The following is an 18,546-nucleotide window of genomic DNA, read 5'->3' on the forward strand; positions in this document are numbered from 1 at the left end:
GAAGGTATGAAAAGAATTGCAAGACTTTTCTCCTTTAATTTGGAACACTTTTGCAGGATACACCTCCAATACAGTTAACAAATGGTTACATTTTTTTTAAATTCAGTAGACAGGATTTTACATCCACAGTTTCACAGGACACCAGTGGCTTTTGCTGGAATGCAATTTAATTCCAAACGTGTGGAATCTGAAGGCTAGGTTTTTGTTTTAAAAAAGGGACTATATAGATTACTTACCCATCTCCCACCCTTATCCTTGGCCAAACTGTATTGTTAGAAGTTGTATAGTAGTGCCACAGGAGTTACAAAAGTAAAAGTATACCATTTGACATGCTGGAAGAACCTGTTGTGCACATATTAAGACTGTAAAAGTATACAGAACAGACCTAACCTTACTGCTCTTTCCTCTCTTTCTGCACACAACTCCTGTTCTTTAAATCAGTACAGATCACCACATTATACCTATTTGTAGTAGCTAAGGCTTGGAGTGAGAGACTGAAAACTAATGGTATAAATTAACTAATCCTTTACATTAAAAAGGTCAGATTCATATAGCCTTTAAAAAATGTTAATTATGAAAGCAATTTGTTTACTTTCAAGTGTAACTAGATCAATTTTGAACTGAGGATTTCCTGCCATTAAAACAAGCTTTCCCTTTTAAAAAATTGTATGAACAGGCAGCTTATAATAATTCTCAGGTTTGTAGACTTGTGGATATACAGTATTACACTGTCAATGTTTGTTAAAGTTTAATTATATGTACACATTTTAAATGTACTACTGGTCTATCCTCCCTGCATTCTCTTCCACAGTAGTTTAAATATTTCTTTCCCCAATGATTCTGAAATACAGCAGCTAATCTCACTACTTTAGAGATTGTAGCATCACCTCCCCAATTAACCAGAATCACAATATGTAGTTTTTAGCCAATTCAATACAAATGCTTAGATGAGGTTGATCAGATTTGGCAGGGTTCTTTGAAAATGCTGCTTCCTAAAAGGAAAGCCATCTTTGCTCATATTTAATGATATACCAGTTGCATGAGCAGGATTAGGGAAGAAGGGTAAATCCACTTCTAATACTATATTAAAGATACAAAGAATCATAGTAATGCAAATCATTAGAGCAAACTCTTCATTCCTAGTAATAAGTCCACTTCTCTATCTTGTCACTGCAATGTTTGTTGTCATATTTTTTTTCTAACCAGCAGATTGAAACAGACTGGATTCCAGCAAATGCTTTTTGATTTTGTACCAGTTACATAGTTAGGGCAACTTGATTCCATGTAAGTTCTTTCTCCTCCTCCTCACCCCAATTACTTCCCAGAAAACCTGAAACAGATAAGCTCAGTTGATGGTCCATGCCTACCCAAAGGTAAAATGGAACAATAACTCTTTTTCAGGAACGGGGAAGCACTCAGGCTGTTCATCTATTTACATTGATAAGATATACAAAACTAGATATTGGATCAATACTTGGTTAGCCAAGAACCAAGTAATAGTAAACATGATTAAATTAGGACTGTTAGATTGATTCTGGTCTTCAGAAAATGAATGTCGTAATTAATGGTTACTACCTTGGTAGCGAGAGTGGAAGAATTGGGAATGAAAAGTTACTTGCAACTCCATTAGTCCACTTCAACATCCATCTGTTCAACTACTGCTTGACCACAAGAATAACAATGCAACAGAAATACAGATCATGGATGAAACACATCTTATCTACTTTACACTAAACTTATTTAAAACAGTTCCTAGGAGTTTATAAGCTCTTACTGGAACCCAGGTAATCATGCAGCCTCCTGACTGGAAAAAACACTTAAATTACAAAGTTGTTTCATGCTGGCTTAATTCAAAGTGCCACTGTAGATTTTTAACTTTTTTAAAGCTCTATTCTAAATTCAGAGAAGCATCTTCCTTTCCCCTCAGAGTTGGATCACAGCAAATCAGTTGCATTTGGGTCCTGCTGGAACCATTAAGACCTAGTTACAAAAAACTTCCATTATGGAGTTTAATGCATCTTACTTGCTCTGGATACAACTCCAAAACAAGATTTCCCAGACCTCTATCATAAATAACCTGCTTTTCAGGAGAAGTATTCAGTCCAAACAGGCATAACTGCAGCTTCACAAACATTTCTTGTCTGGTGTCTCAGCATTATCTTAAAGGTGGAATTTTAAACGCAAAGGCTGAAGAATCTTTAAACCAATACGTACAAAGCAAAAGACCTTCTAAGATCTGAGTGAAGATTCGCAAAACACCTCTGTACTATAAATTTGATACAGCTTAAGTTTTCTGTCCCATGGAAATCAGATGTGTACTGATCATGTGACTAACTTAAGTCCATGTATTTCAGTGAGAAAAGTGTAACTAACACTGGATCCAGCTGTATGTTGATATTGTCTTGCAATGCAGCACTGTGTGTTTGGGGGGGGGAGGGTAATGAGAGAAACTAAAGTAACTTATTTCTACTTGCTTTTCTTTCTAGGAAGATTAAATACCCATTTATTCCACTTTTCAAGGCAGTGGGGAGGGAATACATTATATTCTGCCCAGCACACAAAAAATAATGCTATGATGAAAAGCTAAACTTCAGTTCAGCTAGGGCAAAGTATCATATGCAGAATGGTATCACTAAGTGATCGTTAAAAAAAAACATTTTTTTTAAGGGCACCTTCGTTTCCCTGGTTTTCATCTCAAGAATTTAGGTGACTTATTATTTTTCCATTCTAATTATCCAATTCTTTCCTTGTGCCTAAGTTCTTTTTTGAGAATTTGCAGCCTTCTCCAATCCTCTCCTGCCCATATTCTGTACATGTTTTTAACAATAGTTGGGGCTCTTCCAGCACAACATACAAGGTACAAAAAATGTACTGAGCTAGAAAAAGCCAAAATCCAGTGTCCTGCAAATAAATTCATATTTTAATATAAAATATTAATACAATATACTATTTTCCCCTTCTGCCCAACTTGCTATTGTAGCTTCACTCCAAAAGATTTGGGGTGGGATGGGAGGAGATGATTTCCAGCAACTACTTCCATCACAGTATTTTAAGAGGGTCTGGATGAGAGGGAGGGAGGGAATGCTGTATTCCAGAATCAGGTTAAGGGAAAAAAACAGAGCAGGAGGATGAAGGAAAAGGAGTTTTATGGAGAAGTCCAACTCCATTGAAGGCAGATACCCTGGAGGGTCCTGCAAATCTTCTCAGTATGAAACTTTCTTTCCCACACAGAAAACCTTCCTCTCCCTCCCAGAAACACAACTTGGACCATGGCTCTTGTGTCATCTTCTGCTCTTTCAGTTAGAATTAAATAATTATTAAAGGTTTTGCTATAAAGAGGAGGGTTAAAAAAAAAACAAAAACCAAAATGTAGCTTTACAGCTCTGCTATTGAGGCTGTCATGTTTCAGGTAGCTGATTAATGTCAGTCAGGTTCGTATCATTGAGGATTGCACGAATTCTCTCCAGGGAATCTGCCTGCCGGATCCGTTCCAACTGGACCTAAGCAAAAATAAGCAACAGAAAACAAAAATTAACAGAATGACGATCTGTAAGGGGAATTTAGTTTCTCTTAGGCTGTAAATTTTAAAAATCAATAGATTAAACACATGGGTAGAGATACTGGGTACGTTTAGCCTGGAAACTATAAGATTGCAGGGAGACATGATAGCAGTGTTTGAGTATCTGAAGGGCTGCCATGCAAAAGATGGGGAGTAGTTATTCAGAGTTGTTTCAGAAGACAGGACAAGGAACAATTGTTTAAATTCAAGGAAGTAAATCTTGGTTGGCTATCAGGAAACATTTCCAAATGGTAAGGGCTGTTTCAACAATGCTAAGGAGATGGTGGATTCTCCTCTGCTGGAAATTAAACAGAGCCTGGATGGATAGGGGATTCTGCACTGCGCAAGGAGTTGGCCTGGATAATCTCCAAGATCCCTTCCTACGCTTACGTTCCACTATTCTAAAAGAAAAAAATGGTTTCTCCCCTGAGCTTGAAGTAACTTTACAGAAGGGCAAATTAAGAAGAGCTATTTTACTTATCACCATTATTTGTTGGAAGAGCCTGGTAGATCCTACGACCTTGAAAGGCAGGAGCAACCAAGCAGAGCAAAAATAGTACAAGCATCTGAAAGAAATCCTAATTCTAATGGCTAGGAAGTCCAAGAACTGGTACTGTTCACCAGCTGACCGCCTCACCTGAAGGGTCTGAGAAAGCTTAACGAAATCTCTCTGTACTTGCTCACTGACATCCAATTCTGTTTGAAGCCGTTGAGCTTTGTTTTTCTCCTCGAACATCATTTGCTCTAGGTTAGCCTGGGAATGGAAACAGCGATGATTTTTGCACCATGAAAATATGGGTGTGCTTATAAAAGTAGTTGCACGATGGCCTTCCTGGTCAGAGAAGATTGGAACGGTTTTAGGAAAGGTCAGATTCTCTTACTATCTGTACTGCACTATTTCAAGGTGATTTATCCAAATCACATCTCTGCGTGTATGAAATTGGGGTCGCTCTTCCTCCTTTCCTATCCTCCATTCCCCGTGTGCATAGACTGCACATACTGAATCTAATTTGCTGCCTTGCTGAGTTTCGAGTGTTCCTTTGAAATTTTTTTTGGTTTTGCTGATTTCAGAAATACAGTATTGATCCCACTAAGTCCCTTCCGCTGTGACCGTTTTTTGTTTGTTTGTTTCTATCCAACCTTCTCCTGTTCCTCAGCCAATGACTAGGCTTGAGCATTTTCTGTCCCATCCCCATGTAGCAATTCAGTATCCTTTTAATATCACTCGTATAAAAATTTTTACCTTTGTGGCAACTTCCTTCTTCAGCTGCTCTTCGAGACCACTTTTTCTCTCCTGAAAGTTTTCCAACTGCTGTATTTTTTCTTTCAAGGTGGATTCCAACTGTGAAAATGGAAGAACTTATTAAATGGACTAAAAGCTCTCCACTGCTAACCAACCACCTTCAGCCTATCTATGTTTGCTTTTGTGTAACAGTTCACTTACTAAAACCTCTCCCTTACTGAAAGCAGAAACTGAAGCCATCACCAATTATTTTAATCTCCTCTATGGCTCAGGAGTTTCTTGGCTCCTTTTGCTTACAGATACACCACTGGCTACTTATTTTGCAAGTGTGATGTCAGGATGTACACAGAGCAAGCAGTTTTATTCCAGGTGTACAGAAAAATCTCAGAAATACCATTAATTAGTCCTTTGACATGTAGTTTGGTACCATTACTATGAAGTAGCTTGTGACTCTGAATACGATCCTCAATTTTATGCAGAAACTTTATCATAAAAAGAAGAGGGGAACAAGTATAAAAAACACTATTTTGATAGTTTCACCTAAATGCTTTCATTTCCCTCTCTATTGTTCTCTGTTATCAGTTCCTGTTTATGTCCAGGAACAAACAGCATAACTAGGAAGGAAGACATACAGCATTTCCCCCACTCCCAAGAATTTGGAGTAACTGCAGTCACTAGATAAGAATTTACTCTGTGTTTGAGTATGATGTGAAGACTTTTGGATAGGAGATCAATGTAATCCAAGATATATGGAGGGGAAAAAACCCTCAAGAGGTGGGTTTTTCTTGCCATGGCATACTGACCATCTCCCAAAGTCTTTAGATGAGACCCTTACCTGCTCTTTATCAACTCTTATTTGCTCCAATTCTGTTTTTAGATTGGATGCAGCAGCTGTTAAAATACAGAAAAAGTTTTAATTTCATTATGAACTCATATTCAGCTCATGTTAACTAGGAAGGGATTAGTTAATTGAAAAGGCAAGGTGGAATCCTCTGAAAAGGATAAAGAGAGCCCTTCTCTCACCTATTTCCTCTTTGCAATTCTCTATTTCTAGCTGGAGAGTCTCTTCTATATTCTCTTTTAAACATTGTTCGGCTTGAATCTGTTCTTTTAAAAATAAAATTTCTGCCTTCAGTTTTTCTTCCAGATGATCGGCCGCAGTTCGTACTCTAATAATGTCTTCACGATACTTGAGGACCAGTTCACGGAGTTCCTGAAACAAAGGCTTCTATATGTCAGACAACTGCCTTCTCCCATACATACACCCTTTCTGGTGCTAATAAGGGACTTTGACTTATAACTGATTTTAAAAAGGACAAAAGGAGGGAAAGATACAAAAGGGGAAACAGTAGTCTTGGGTGCTTTAAAAAATAGTAATTCCAGTTCTAGAGAATCAATATCTTCACTGTTTTTTTAAAAAGGTAAGGGGAGGCAGGAGTTCAATACTAAAAAAATATTCCACAGCAACATTAAATTAGTTTAATGCACAACACAAGGGTAGGTTCCTGAGCCCATGGGCAATGTCAGAGCAGTCAACTACCAGAAGGGCATTTCTAAGGCCAGCAGTACATGTAATTTCGGGCCTCACGTAGTTGCCCCAACCTCAGTCCATCCAGATATGTAACCTATATAAGTTAATAACCAGAGGACACCAGGTTAAGGAGGACTGGCAAAACAAGGGGAGCTGTAATAATTACAAAGCTGTAAAGCCACTATACTGTTTTCTACTGTTTACTACAGTTCTACAGTTCTACTGTTTACTACAGATGCCAAGCAGTAATTGCCAGATGCCAAGCAGTAATTCCCGACTGTAACAACTTTAAAGAGTCATGCTTAAAATGTTGTTTAAAAACACACGACCACAATTGCATAATAACCTATTCTACCTTGATCTCAAATGCTTTTAAGCAGAAATGGGAAGAACTTATGCGGCTACAAACCATACACTTTATCACTAAAAAACTCCCTTTTCTCCTTATGAAGCAGTATCTGTTACTGTGATAGCTCCAGCCAGGATAATAACAAAATACAGTATCGGCTGCTTTAGAGTGGGAACCCTATGATTGTTCCAGATATACTGGAAGTCATCTAGATTAAGGCAGATAAACACCAAAGTGTAACCATAGATAGGGTTGCAGTTTTTTCTAATTTAAGATTTCAGTTCAGATAAATGTTACAATCAACATTACTTGAAACAAGTTTCTACATTTTTAATCTTAAAAAAGTGATGACTGTTATTCCTAGCTTCAGTGTCAAGAATGTCTTACCCAATATTATGCCCCAAACTGATCCATTTAAAATTAACCAAGAGATATCCTACCTCTCCAGATTCTGGAAGGATAAAGTCCTCAGCTTGCTGCAAAGACAGATGCAGACAGTGTTTTCCTTGAAGGCTTTCATTGTCTTTCTGGAGCCTCACCAATTCCTCTGAAACAAGCTCTCGTGACTGCATCAGGACAGCCTCCAGCAAACAAAGAAAAAATTAAGCTCTCAAAAACCATATCCTCAGATTAACTCTCATTTCATTCTTAACATGGTGGAAGTATACAAAAATTGCAGTGGACAAAACAGGAAAAAAACCACCAATATGAAGAATGCCTTTGCTGACAATGATTTTCTCCCTGTTCCCACAACCTATTCAATGGGAGAGTAGTGAAGTTTTCAGTGAAAACACTGAAAAAGGGGATCAGTTAAACCAGTCAACCAATTTGTAGGGCTATTTGATCCAAAACAAACCCAATCATGCACAGGCTTAAACTAATTCCCCCCAATCAGCCATTCTGGGAGAACACATAAACCCAGTTAATGAACTCAGTTTGCCTACCATGTCCTTCAAGAGAAAGAGCTGGAGAGAAGGAGCCACTAAAAGACCAAGCCTTTGATTTTCAGAATTCACTTCCCAAACACCGACTGGACGCTGTAGCCAGCGTACATCTACTGTTGCCTTACTCGCCAATGGGAAAGTCTTGCCAGTACTTTCTCAGTGCAGTGGCTCATGAGACACTAAGCACTTCCTGAAGAAAGTGAGTGGGGACTCTGCATTTACAAATGGTTTGGCCCACTTATTCCAGCTGTGATTTGCCAGAAACACTAATAGCTGACTGGGTTAAGTTGTGGTAGCAGGGCCTTACACATTAACCCTAACTGGGATTACTAATAAATTTTTAAAAATCAATTGGGAATCAGCATGAATTTAAATGTTGCAGAAGACACTTTAAAAGCATCCAATCTTCAGCCAGGTTTCCTAACTAACAAGTCATATATTAACGGACTCTCAGATTCTCAGTTACCTCAAACAGCTTTGCCATTTAACACCCCTAGTAATTTTAACATTCTATGAGTAAAATAGCAGATACAACTCTACAATAATTCATAATGACCTAATTTTAAAGGAAAACAAAGGACAAACATCGGAATCTAACTACATCAAGTGAAAGAAGTTTGGAGTGTATAGTTCTAGGAAAAAGAGTAACTGTATAGGGCAGTGTTTCTCAACCTTCGCAACTTTAAGATGTGTGGACTTCAACTCCCAGAATTCCCCAGCCAATTTTGGGAGTTGAAGTCCACACATCTTAAAGTTGCGAAGGTTGAGAACCAGTGGTATAGAGTGTATAACTGGCTGCATAAATAAAAATATAGTCCCTTCCAAGGGCACATGATTTCCTCCAGAATGCTACAGAACAACAGATCAACTGATTAAGAACTGTCTAAAATTTATTCTCACCACTATTAAGTTGCTGTTTTACAGACAGTGCAACTAATGAGACCATGTGGATCTTACAGGAAACCCAACTAACTGAAATGCACACCTAACATTCTTCCCAATCCACATTCCTGACTATATTTCTGGGCTTGCCTCCATAATGACATATCCACAATGTCACTTATCAAGCACCATTCCAACCAATTGTATTCTTTTCTGTTCAACTTTTTCCTAAATGTCACAGTGGGCCACTTAGACAAACTAGTCTTTTACCATTTAGACAAGCTGGAAGAGAAATACATCTCCATTCTGCAGACCAGTGTTTCTCAACCTTGGCCGCTTTAAGCTGTGTGGACTTCAACTCCCAGAATTCCCCAGCCAGCCATGCTGGCTGGGGAATTCTGGGAGCTGAAGTCCACACAGCTTAAAGCGGCCAAGGTTGAGAAACACTGATGTAGACCATGCAGTAATCCTCTCTAGGTCCCCTACAGAGCTTAGAAGAGCACTGGTGGCCCTTGTTCAATATTGTAAGAAGGATCATCTGAACTACCATAAAACCAAAATCGTGGCCTTCGTTAAAGATACCATCCTGGTATATACATAGGAACAAAAATAACAGTTCTTGTGCTTTAAATTTATTCATTTATGATTAGACTGATATCCTGCCTTCATTTTGTGTAACTCAAGGTGGTGTATATAAGGCTCCTGCCTCTTATTTTCCCCTTATTTCCTGTGAGGTAGGTTGGGCTTAAGAGCAGCCATGATGTATATGTGAAAACAGGCTGCATGGTGGCCACAGTATCATGATCCAAGCCCTGCCATTTCTGTACATGTGCCACAATTTTACACAATATAAAGGGTTAGGCTTTGATCACAATGCTGCAGCTATCTTGACATCCCTGCAGATGCCATTGGGGCCTAACTCCCCCAACCCTGTAGGACAGACATCACCAGAAAATATCCAAACTAACATCATTTGGACTCCCCTCCCCTATTTACTTTCCCTCGGTTACAAGCAAGCCAGTATACTCTTTAAACAGTATATAATTGATGCAGTGTGCCAAACTAGGTTAGGCCAGGTTCCAAACCTCCCCATCATGAAGAGCGTAAGCTGCACATCTTAACCACAGAAGACTGTTAGTCTAGCTTGCTGCAAGTGTGTTAAAGAGAAGATATAGGAAGGTCCCCTTCCAGAAGGTCTGTGCTGCTTGTTTGTTCATTGGCTTTTTCCTAGGAACCAATCTGTGCTTTTCACAGAGCATGTCATTGGTTTTGCTCTTCAAATAAGAACAAGCAGTAAAGAAACAGATGCATTCTGTGCAAGTTTTTGAGAGCAAAACCAACTACAATATCCTAAACTTTCTTTCACACTCAGCTATAAATGGACAGCATCCAAGATTTATCTGGGATCAACCTTACTTTGTTCTACAGTGCAGATAAGTGGATAATATGCATATTATTAGATCAATAATAATGCGGTTATGGGATACACAACAACACTTATATATTAAAACACTTATGCATTAAAACAATTCTTCACTGTTTACCATTTGATCTTGGACATTTCTTTTAGCTTGAGAAAATGCCTGCTGTAATTCACTAAGTAAGGCATCAGATTCCTGAGCTCTAGCAGTAAGCACTGAGATCTGTCAAAAAGAAGGAAGGGGGGAATATGAATAAATGATATGCATACGTATCATGAATACAAAATAGCATATATAACAGGGACACAAACTTTTTCCTAACTTTTTATCAGAATTATTTTCAGATTTGTTATACAGAATTCCATGCTGAAATCTCAGTAATAATGGGGCAAGTGCTCCAAAATACATAAAGGTAGTTTCCTTCAAGTTGTGCTCAGCTTCCGGTGATTTCATAAACACATCCATGCAGATTTTTTAAAAACAATACAGAAGTGATTTACCACTGCCTTCTTCTTGGATGTTTTTTGAATTCCCAATCTAGACTAACAACCTTGGTATTTTTTATTGGTTCTAATCACATTTGATCCTGCTTAACTTTACAAGATAAACATTTATTTGTTTGTTTATTTATTTATTAAATTTGTCCCCGCCCATCTCCCCCCAATGGGGAACTCTGGGCGGCTCACAACTCATTAAAAACAATAAATAAATATACAATTAAAAGCCTATATACACTCTCAAATTATCTTCAGAACATTCTGCAGTACACCAATTGGTGTGAAAAGAATCAGTATGTTTAAATAAAGGCTCTATGGAGTGGTCATTCTCACTTAAGGTCTTTTAGTTGCCTGTAAGATTTTCTGTACCTGATTTACTGAGTCTTCGCTGCTTTGTTTCATAAATTCCTCCAGCTCCTGTTTCTCTCGCATTACTCTTTCTAGTTGGTCATTAGCCTGCCTCAACATCATCTGAAGTTTCTTCACCTATCGGATTAGACACAATACATCATAAATGTCCCTCTTCTAAATAAGGTCAATTTTTCTTCAAGACAAAAGCTATGCTTATAATTTAGAAACAAGATGGAATAGATAAAGAAACCGTGAAAATGAGGAGAGTTTGGCTACAGCCCATACCCTCTTTGGTACAAGACATGACCTTTTCCAACACCATAACCATCTGATTCTTTGACCCAAGAACAAAACTTCAGTACAGAAGTTTGAATTCTTTGCCTTAAAAGGGTAGCAAGATTATCTGCTGTTGTTTGTGTTTCATTATGTTCACAAAAATGCACCATTTCCTCTTTTAGCATTAATGGAAATACTGTACAAATTGCTTTCACTCTCTGAAATGTAAACATTCCTATAGAGATCACAGAATCAAGTATCTCATCCAAATGTTTATGAAGAGACTGAATTTAAAAGAAGCTCTATTTAAATACAGTATACATTTTAATAAGGCCATTAGAGGTTGAAAAACCTAATAGTATTTTGTCTGCCTGCTGAAGGGCTTGTGCACAGGATCAGGTGCTATTCCTCCAACTCTCTTCAATCTCCAATTTGTACATGTGTTTGAGAGTGAATCAGAGGCTAAAGTGAGTTGAAAGAGAGCAAAGGACTTCCTGCCCAAAATTAGGTGCTCTCAACTCACCTCTCATGAACACAATAGCAGATTTGCTATTATTCTTATACAGAGGTGGGTAGAATGCAGAATTCCCTGCAGCCACAAGTGACCCGTGAACTATACAAGAAAGTGAGCATGGTGATGTAACTGGGAAATCAAGATCATATGGGAAAGGGACTGTCAATGCAGGGAATCAGTCTAAGTCAATCAACTTCATAAGCCAACCCTGATCTTGTAAACAAGCCCAAAGTCTTTAACAAATGAAATCCAAATTATTCAAGAATACTGGCTGAGGATTCAATTATGTGTTGTTTAAACAGCAGGTGATTTTTTATTGCAAAAGTCAGGACAGGAGCAATATTTATAATAAGTTGTTTCACCAGGATCCAGGGGTGAACCTGCCTCCAATTTATCTCTTACTCCTGTATAATAAATGATGCTGAACTAGCTGATCACTGAATTAACACAAGCAGCAATAGCCTGCACAAGCAGTATCAATTTTTGTGTACAGAAGGAAGCATGAGAATTGATAATGTAGCAAAGAGGCTAAGAGCCAGCAACATTGCTTCTACTTGCTGACCACCGTATCCAAGGCCCAGCACCTTTTTCTTTCTGGCACGAATAGCAACAGACACCTCACCTGAGTTCTCTACCTCAGCTGCACATGCCGACTCAGCTATCCTTGGATTACGCATGAATAAATATCAGCATCTGAGATGTACTGAGCAAGTGTTCAAAGGCTAGTTCCTACAGGCTTTGGAACTGGGGTAGCTGCTGAGACCCAGCTGAGCTTTCAAATCTCCAGATATCTCTCCAATTGTTTAGTGGGCGAGTGGCTTTAGATTCTTTTGCATTTCAGGTAAGAGTTTTCTTAATAACTATTTATTTCATGGGTGACAGTTATCAATTTTTTAAACTGAGCTCTATGAAGGCTGTTTTGAGGAATTTAGAATATATTTAGAGATGGTTCTTAAGAGTAGAATATATATCTCATTGTTCTCAAAATGAGAGGTAAACTGAATTTTGTAGTCCAAAGATGAACTAAAAAAAAGCTTTTCTTATTAGATGGCTTCCCTTTAAATGTCTAATTTATTATAGAGAGGTAACCCTTTTTATATACTCTATTGGCCAAACTAGTGAGTTTTAGTATGTTGGATCCTAAGAAACTGAAGAAGTAATTGAAAAGGAACAATATCTGGGGTTCATAGAGAACCACCAACAAAAATCTCCTTCTCCTTTTACACTAAAACGTTTTAATAGAATGAAATATTAATGGTGTAATCAGTGAATGTGGGTTGCCTTTGTATTTTTTACTGTATCTGATTTTATTTTTATGATGTAAATTGTCTTGTGAAAAGATAGGGTGGTATTGGTGCTGTAATTAATAACTAAATCGTCCTAAGTGAAAATTGACTTGTTTTATTTTTCCTTGCCCCTTAGAATCCTTTCACTTTTTGCAAATAATTAGAGACCAAGCTGCACTCACCTGATCCCTTGTTTCAGCCTCCTGAATCTGGATGCCTTGCAACTGTTTTTCATAATTTGAACACATATCACAACGCCTTCCCAGCTTGTTCCCAGCATTTTGCACCTAGAGAATATAAAACCGTTACTTGTCTGGGAAGCTTTATAGAAGAATGTATACGAATTCCACTGTGTTGATGGCTACAACAACTGTAGCAATTTTGGATTAAAATGGGGAAGTTTTCATGGGAGAGGTATAATAGACAATCCATTCTCTGTAAAAGTAATCCTCAGATGGGAGTACATAGTGTGTACAAACACATACCTCTTTCTGAAGGAGATTCCATTCTGTTTCACTAACTAAACGGTAACCGCTAGGAGACACATAAGCATTTTCTACACTTTGTGTGATGCTGGAGAGAAGGGAAGCAGTTTCCTCCTGCTCTGGGGTCATTGCTGTGATTGCTTTTTCCTGGTCTTTGGTTAGCATAAACCCACCAGGCATTTGCAGAGAACCCAGGGAGGCAGTGTCAAAGTTCTCCGACATTGAGTCTGCCCCAACCAGTGGCCCAAAGTCAGATTCATCAAGGTTCCCAGCCGATTTAGCTTTATTGTTGTAGCCCAGACTTTTGGCTTGTAAAGATCCTGATGTTCCCAAACTGTCTGTTGACTGAGCTCTACGCAGCCCCTCTTTAAACATGTCATTGTCCGACTTGAGAGATTCTCCTGAAGACAGCAATGCATCTGTGTCAAGCGAGTGGGCTGAACCGTGAGTGCTGTTAATGTGCACCTATAATTTAAACAGAAAAACTGTCCAACAATAGAAACTGCCTTGTATCCAGCCAAATCATTGCTCCACCAACCCATTCCTGTCTGCTCTGAACAGCTTTGAATATTTCCAAGGATCAGTACTCAAGAAGTGCTAAGAACTGAATGGGGAATTTGGGGAGTACTAAAATATATAATCTGCCATTGAGTTATGGATTTTCCCTCTCATTTATCTCCAACAATGAAATCTTCCAACTCCCCCTTCAGTAGAGTTTTCCTTATTCATACAATTTCTCTTTTGATGCGGGCTATCTCTTTATCTCACATTTTCATTGAGATTAGGAGTTGTTTCTTATTCGGAAATCACTAGAAAGTTTGTCAGCTCCCCCGCTTGCTCTAGATGGGCTGTACTCTTAAAAGAATAGTCTAAAGGAGACTAGAATGCTCCTAGATTTAGTCTCTAACTGGATCAGCTGAGTATGGCCAGAACTGCATTTGCCTAGCTACAGCTAGTCCACCAACTACAGCCCTTTTGGGAGTAGGAGGCCTTGGCAATTCATATTCTCTTCACCTCAAAACTGGGTTACTACACTATGCTCTATCTACAGCTGCCTTGAAGACCACTCAAAAACTACAACTACTGTAGTACAGAATGTGGTAGCCTGCATGCTGATGAGGAAGATCTGATTCAGCTTTATGACCCCTGTATTGCAAGTACTACATTAATTGCTAATAGGTTTCTAAATACAATTCAGGTGCTGATAGTGACCTATAAAGCCCTAGAGGGCTTAGGCTCAGGGTACTATCAGGACTCTCTCCTCCAAGTAGAACCTGCCCACCCTGTTTGCAGCTCATGAGGATGAAAGTGGTTTCTTTACTTTGAAAGTAAGTGGGAAAGATGGCCCAGAATCAGATCTTGATGGCAGCTCTATCCCTCTGAAAAAACTTGCCCTGAGATCCAGGTGGCCCTCATGTTATATTCTGAAGAACAGTGAGGATATAGGTTAGGTTGTGGGACTGTTCATAAATTTTAAATTCAATGACTTTGTTTAATTTGATTTTAATGTTTAACTGTTCTAATATGGCTTTATATATATATATAAAATTACATATAAATACCTTATTTGAAGAAAGTATACTTTGACTTACTGTGAAGAACCACCTGGTGTTTGTTAAGTAGGTGGTATACAAGTGTTGGAAATCAATCAGCCAATCAGTCAATCCTGAATAAGATCTAACCACTTGCAAATTTCTCCAACTTATTTCCACTTCCAGCATTCAAAGCCAGCACTAACCTGTAAGTATCTTTCATCTCTACTAGAATTTAACACACTGAGAAGACATTGTGAGCAATATAACACATCTCTCAGACAAGAGGTCCAATATTTCATTTTTGAACAACTGAAATCAGATGATTCTACAAAAGTAACAGATCTATAAAACAAAATTAAGAAATCTAACAAACCTTGTTTTTCAAAGCATTGACAAATAGAGACCCCGAGCTGCCAAATTTCTGCTTAATTATCATAGCCATGAACAACTGATAAGCAAACTGATGAAAGAGGAGAGGACTAATACTGTAGCTTAACAACTGTAGGATTTATATTTTATTGCAAAACAGTTTAAGTAGCAGTGACTAGACAGCAAGAAGAAGGCCACCCTGGAATACACTCAAGTATTCTTTTTATTAAAGAGAAATTGTAAATGTGCTAAATTGAGATATTCAGTCCTAAGGAGGAGGAGGAAAACTAGTGTAATAAGCATGTCCCAGGCAATGAAGTCAGAGCAATGCCTACATTTACGCCAAAATTCCTTTTCACCAGCTGTTTACTACATCATATAAATGCTGATATTTGTACACTTAGCTTTAAATGCAAAGTCAACTTCTATCTTCAGAACAGATTTCAAACTTCCCTCCAGAATTAAAAAGCTTTTAGCAAATTTAGAGCTAGGGAAAACATTCCAGCATTTACAAGTTAACAATATCAAAAGCTATGATAATTTTGCAACGTTCACCCATCAGAAAAGCTGAACTACTTGAAAAGGAAGCCTGTACAGAATCACAATGTGCTTTAAAATTCTTGGCAAAACAAACCAGAGAAAATTGGATGGGGAAGAAATATTTTGATTCTACTCCTATCAGTCAACATAAAAATACTGCACTACCATAAAGAATGAAAACAGAGTCTTTGGGGTAGTCTTAATGTAAGCTAGCATTCTGTCTTCTAGTCCAACCAAGAACATAAATTGTCCTAGGAATACAAAAAAAATTGTTTCTACATAACTATCCACATCATATACGAACTAGGCATTTGGTTCTTGATCTAGTTCACAATCCATTCATGAAAAGGGGACTTTTAAATATACTTGATCAGTAAGACTTGAGATATTAATATTTGTAATGACCTACCTTAAAAAAAAAAACAGAACCCTAAGCATTTGACATGGCAATAATGTAAGAATATTGAATTACTCCTGAAAGGTTAAGAAATATAGGAATATTTTAAAACAAACAAACTTGGGCAAAGCAGCCCCAAAAATTCTTGGGCATCTATCTGGTTTGGATAGCAGTACCCGAAAAAGATACCATTTTTAGCAAACAGAATGGGGAAAATGGACTAGAAAGTAGTACAATGTGTATGGGCAAACCTTCATAATAGAGGAAGTCAGCCCTCCCTTGTTCACATGCAATAAATTTCTACCCTAGGCTACATTTAATTATTCTTGCAGTTCAGATTTAGTTAACTCCATTTTAAGATGAGGTTTTAATTTTGAAATATTAAAGTTGCTTAATGGAGGTTCTGTGCTTTACTGCTAGAATAGGGAAATCCTAAAGCTTAAGATAAATATTTTGAGGAAGCGTACAACAAAACTCTCATTGGGAATTTAGTGTGAAAGAACTAAAACATCTGTCTTCCATTTTAGGCTGATTTGGAACAGTTTCTCAAATATAAAGTTATCAAACATAAGTGGTTAGGCTATTTGTAAGAGAACAGAATCTCTTGCCAAAGTCTTATGCAAAGTCATGCAATAGCCTCCCACTCCTTTGAGCCTTACTTAAAACATCTCAAATTATTTCATATTTACAGATTTGTACATTGATTAAAAGCTAGCTATTGTACTAAGTTTTGTCATGGAACAACAATAATCTAAATTTCAAGTCAGGCTACACATTGGTAAGCAGCAGATGGTGAGAAAACTCACACAATGGGCCAGTTGCCTCACAATAAATAGTGCTAGACATTGCTGCAAGGAAAGGAGACATGGTTTTCAGTTGCAATCCCAGGGCTGGTATAAATCCAGCTCTTTTTGGTACAGCATTCAAAAGTCAAATACAATCTTCCCCTGACTCTTATCTTCAATCTCTGACAAACTGTCCCATAAATAATTCATTAAAGAGTGACTCTTGCAATCTATTTACACAATATGCTTAACCTGGTTATGGAATTAACTACACAACACCCTATGGGTTTGTACAATACACTGTACAATAAACTAACCAAATGGGTTCATTTACACAACATGCTAAGCAAAAAAAAAAAAAAAAGCATCCTCAGTGAAGGAAGTGCTGTTCGAACAACTGAGTTTACCTCTTCACCAGGGAATGATGGAAGGGCTTCTGCATGAGCTGTAGAGCATATTACTTTTGATTCATCATCGTTGCCTTTCTCTTTCTCTTCTTTCCTTTTATGAAGTCTTCTTTGCTCTTCATCCTCCTAGAAAAAAGTTGAAAATCAAAGTGTTTTTACCTGCAAGACAGAAAATGCTCCCTTCTTCCTATATACCAAAACTGCATCATTTCAGACCAGCATAAATCATTCTTAAAAAATCCAGACTACAATAGGATTATATTTCAATGTAACTAACATTTCAAGATATCTAACCTCATAAATTGGCTTCCTCATGCAAAATATTAGATATTAATGACACAAACACCGAAAGCCCATACAAATCATACAAACAGTAATCCACAATGCGTATCCTCCTTTCATTCTATTCTGCATACAGACACACAACCTCCCAAACATATCACAATCCATAATAACCCCATCTAGAGATTAGATGTCATTAAGAATATGCCCCCCAAATATTACAGTGCTAGAAAAAATGCTCCCTTATGCCTACCTCCAGTCTCCCTCCTTCAGTGACAGCAAAGCTTGGCTACAAAATCTCAGTGCTGTATTAGCTAACCTGATCTTTCTTCTTTAGTTCTTCAACTTGCCGTAGCTGTTCTGAGGTCAACACCATTTCCATCCATTGCATGTCCCTCATCAGTAAACGCTGTGACTCTAAGAACTGGTCATTGGCCTTCTGCCATGTGTGTTTGAGCTGATTATGTTGTTGCCTTTCCTGCTCTAATAGATGGCAGACTATTTAAAACAGATAAGAATAATGAACTCAATTTTGAATTGTTACGTAGTTAAATTTTCTCATTCAGTTAATTGTAATTCTATTTTGTATAGATCTAGGGATATACTGAGGAGCTAACATACACAATAATCGGAAGGAGAGTAAGAATACTGCACAGGTAGTCCTCACTTAACATCCACTTGTTCAGTGATTGTTCAAAGTTACGATGGCACTGAATGAGGGTACTTATGACCAGTCCTCGTAGCTGCAGACATCATAGCGTCCCCGCAGTCATACGATCATGATTCAGGGACTTGGTAAGCAGCCTGCATTTACGATGTTGCAGCGTCCTAAGGTCACATGTTCACCATTTGTGACCTTCACTGCTGGCTTCCGACAAGCAAAGTTAACAGGG

The 18,546-nt window shown here is 38.0% G+C and overlaps 1 protein-coding gene across 2 annotated transcripts in view; it reads right to left on the reverse strand.

The window, feature by feature from the left end:
- Window positions 1-16: 16 nt before the first annotated feature.
- RABEP1 (rabaptin, RAB GTPase binding effector protein 1) overlaps window positions 17-18,546 on the reverse strand; it is a 62,701-nt gene continuing 44,171 nt past the window's right edge. Inside the window, exons 7-18 of one of the 2 annotated variants that reach the window (XM_007421565.3) lie at window positions 17,973-18,151; window positions 17,372-17,497; window positions 13,339-13,803; window positions 13,036-13,140; window positions 10,796-10,912; window positions 10,053-10,151; window positions 7,123-7,263; window positions 5,826-6,015; window positions 5,638-5,693; window positions 4,803-4,901; window positions 4,197-4,313; window positions 17-3,500 (exon numbers count right to left, since the gene is read on the reverse strand). In XM_007421565.3, coding sequence (XP_007421627.1) covers window positions 3,399-3,500; window positions 4,197-4,313; window positions 4,803-4,901; window positions 5,638-5,693; window positions 5,826-6,015; window positions 7,123-7,263; window positions 10,053-10,151; window positions 10,796-10,912; window positions 13,036-13,140; window positions 13,339-13,803; window positions 17,372-17,497; window positions 17,973-18,151 — 1,796 coding nt within the window. In that variant the 3' untranslated portion in view covers window positions 17-3,398. The remainder of the gene's footprint in view (window positions 3,501-4,196; window positions 4,314-4,802; window positions 4,902-5,637; window positions 5,694-5,825; window positions 6,016-7,122; window positions 7,264-10,052; window positions 10,152-10,795; window positions 10,913-13,035; window positions 13,141-13,338; window positions 13,804-17,371; window positions 17,498-17,972; window positions 18,152-18,546) is intronic. The other variant, XM_007421566.3, reaches the window with a different exon arrangement.

Source organism: Python bivittatus, unplaced genomic scaffold (assembly GCF_059951505.1).
Source record: "Python bivittatus isolate LINGU-HERP-01145 unplaced genomic scaffold, Pbiv_v1 ctg000690_np1212, whole genome shotgun sequence".
Taxonomy (NCBI): Eukaryota; Metazoa; Chordata; class Lepidosauria; order Squamata; family Pythonidae; genus Python; species Python bivittatus.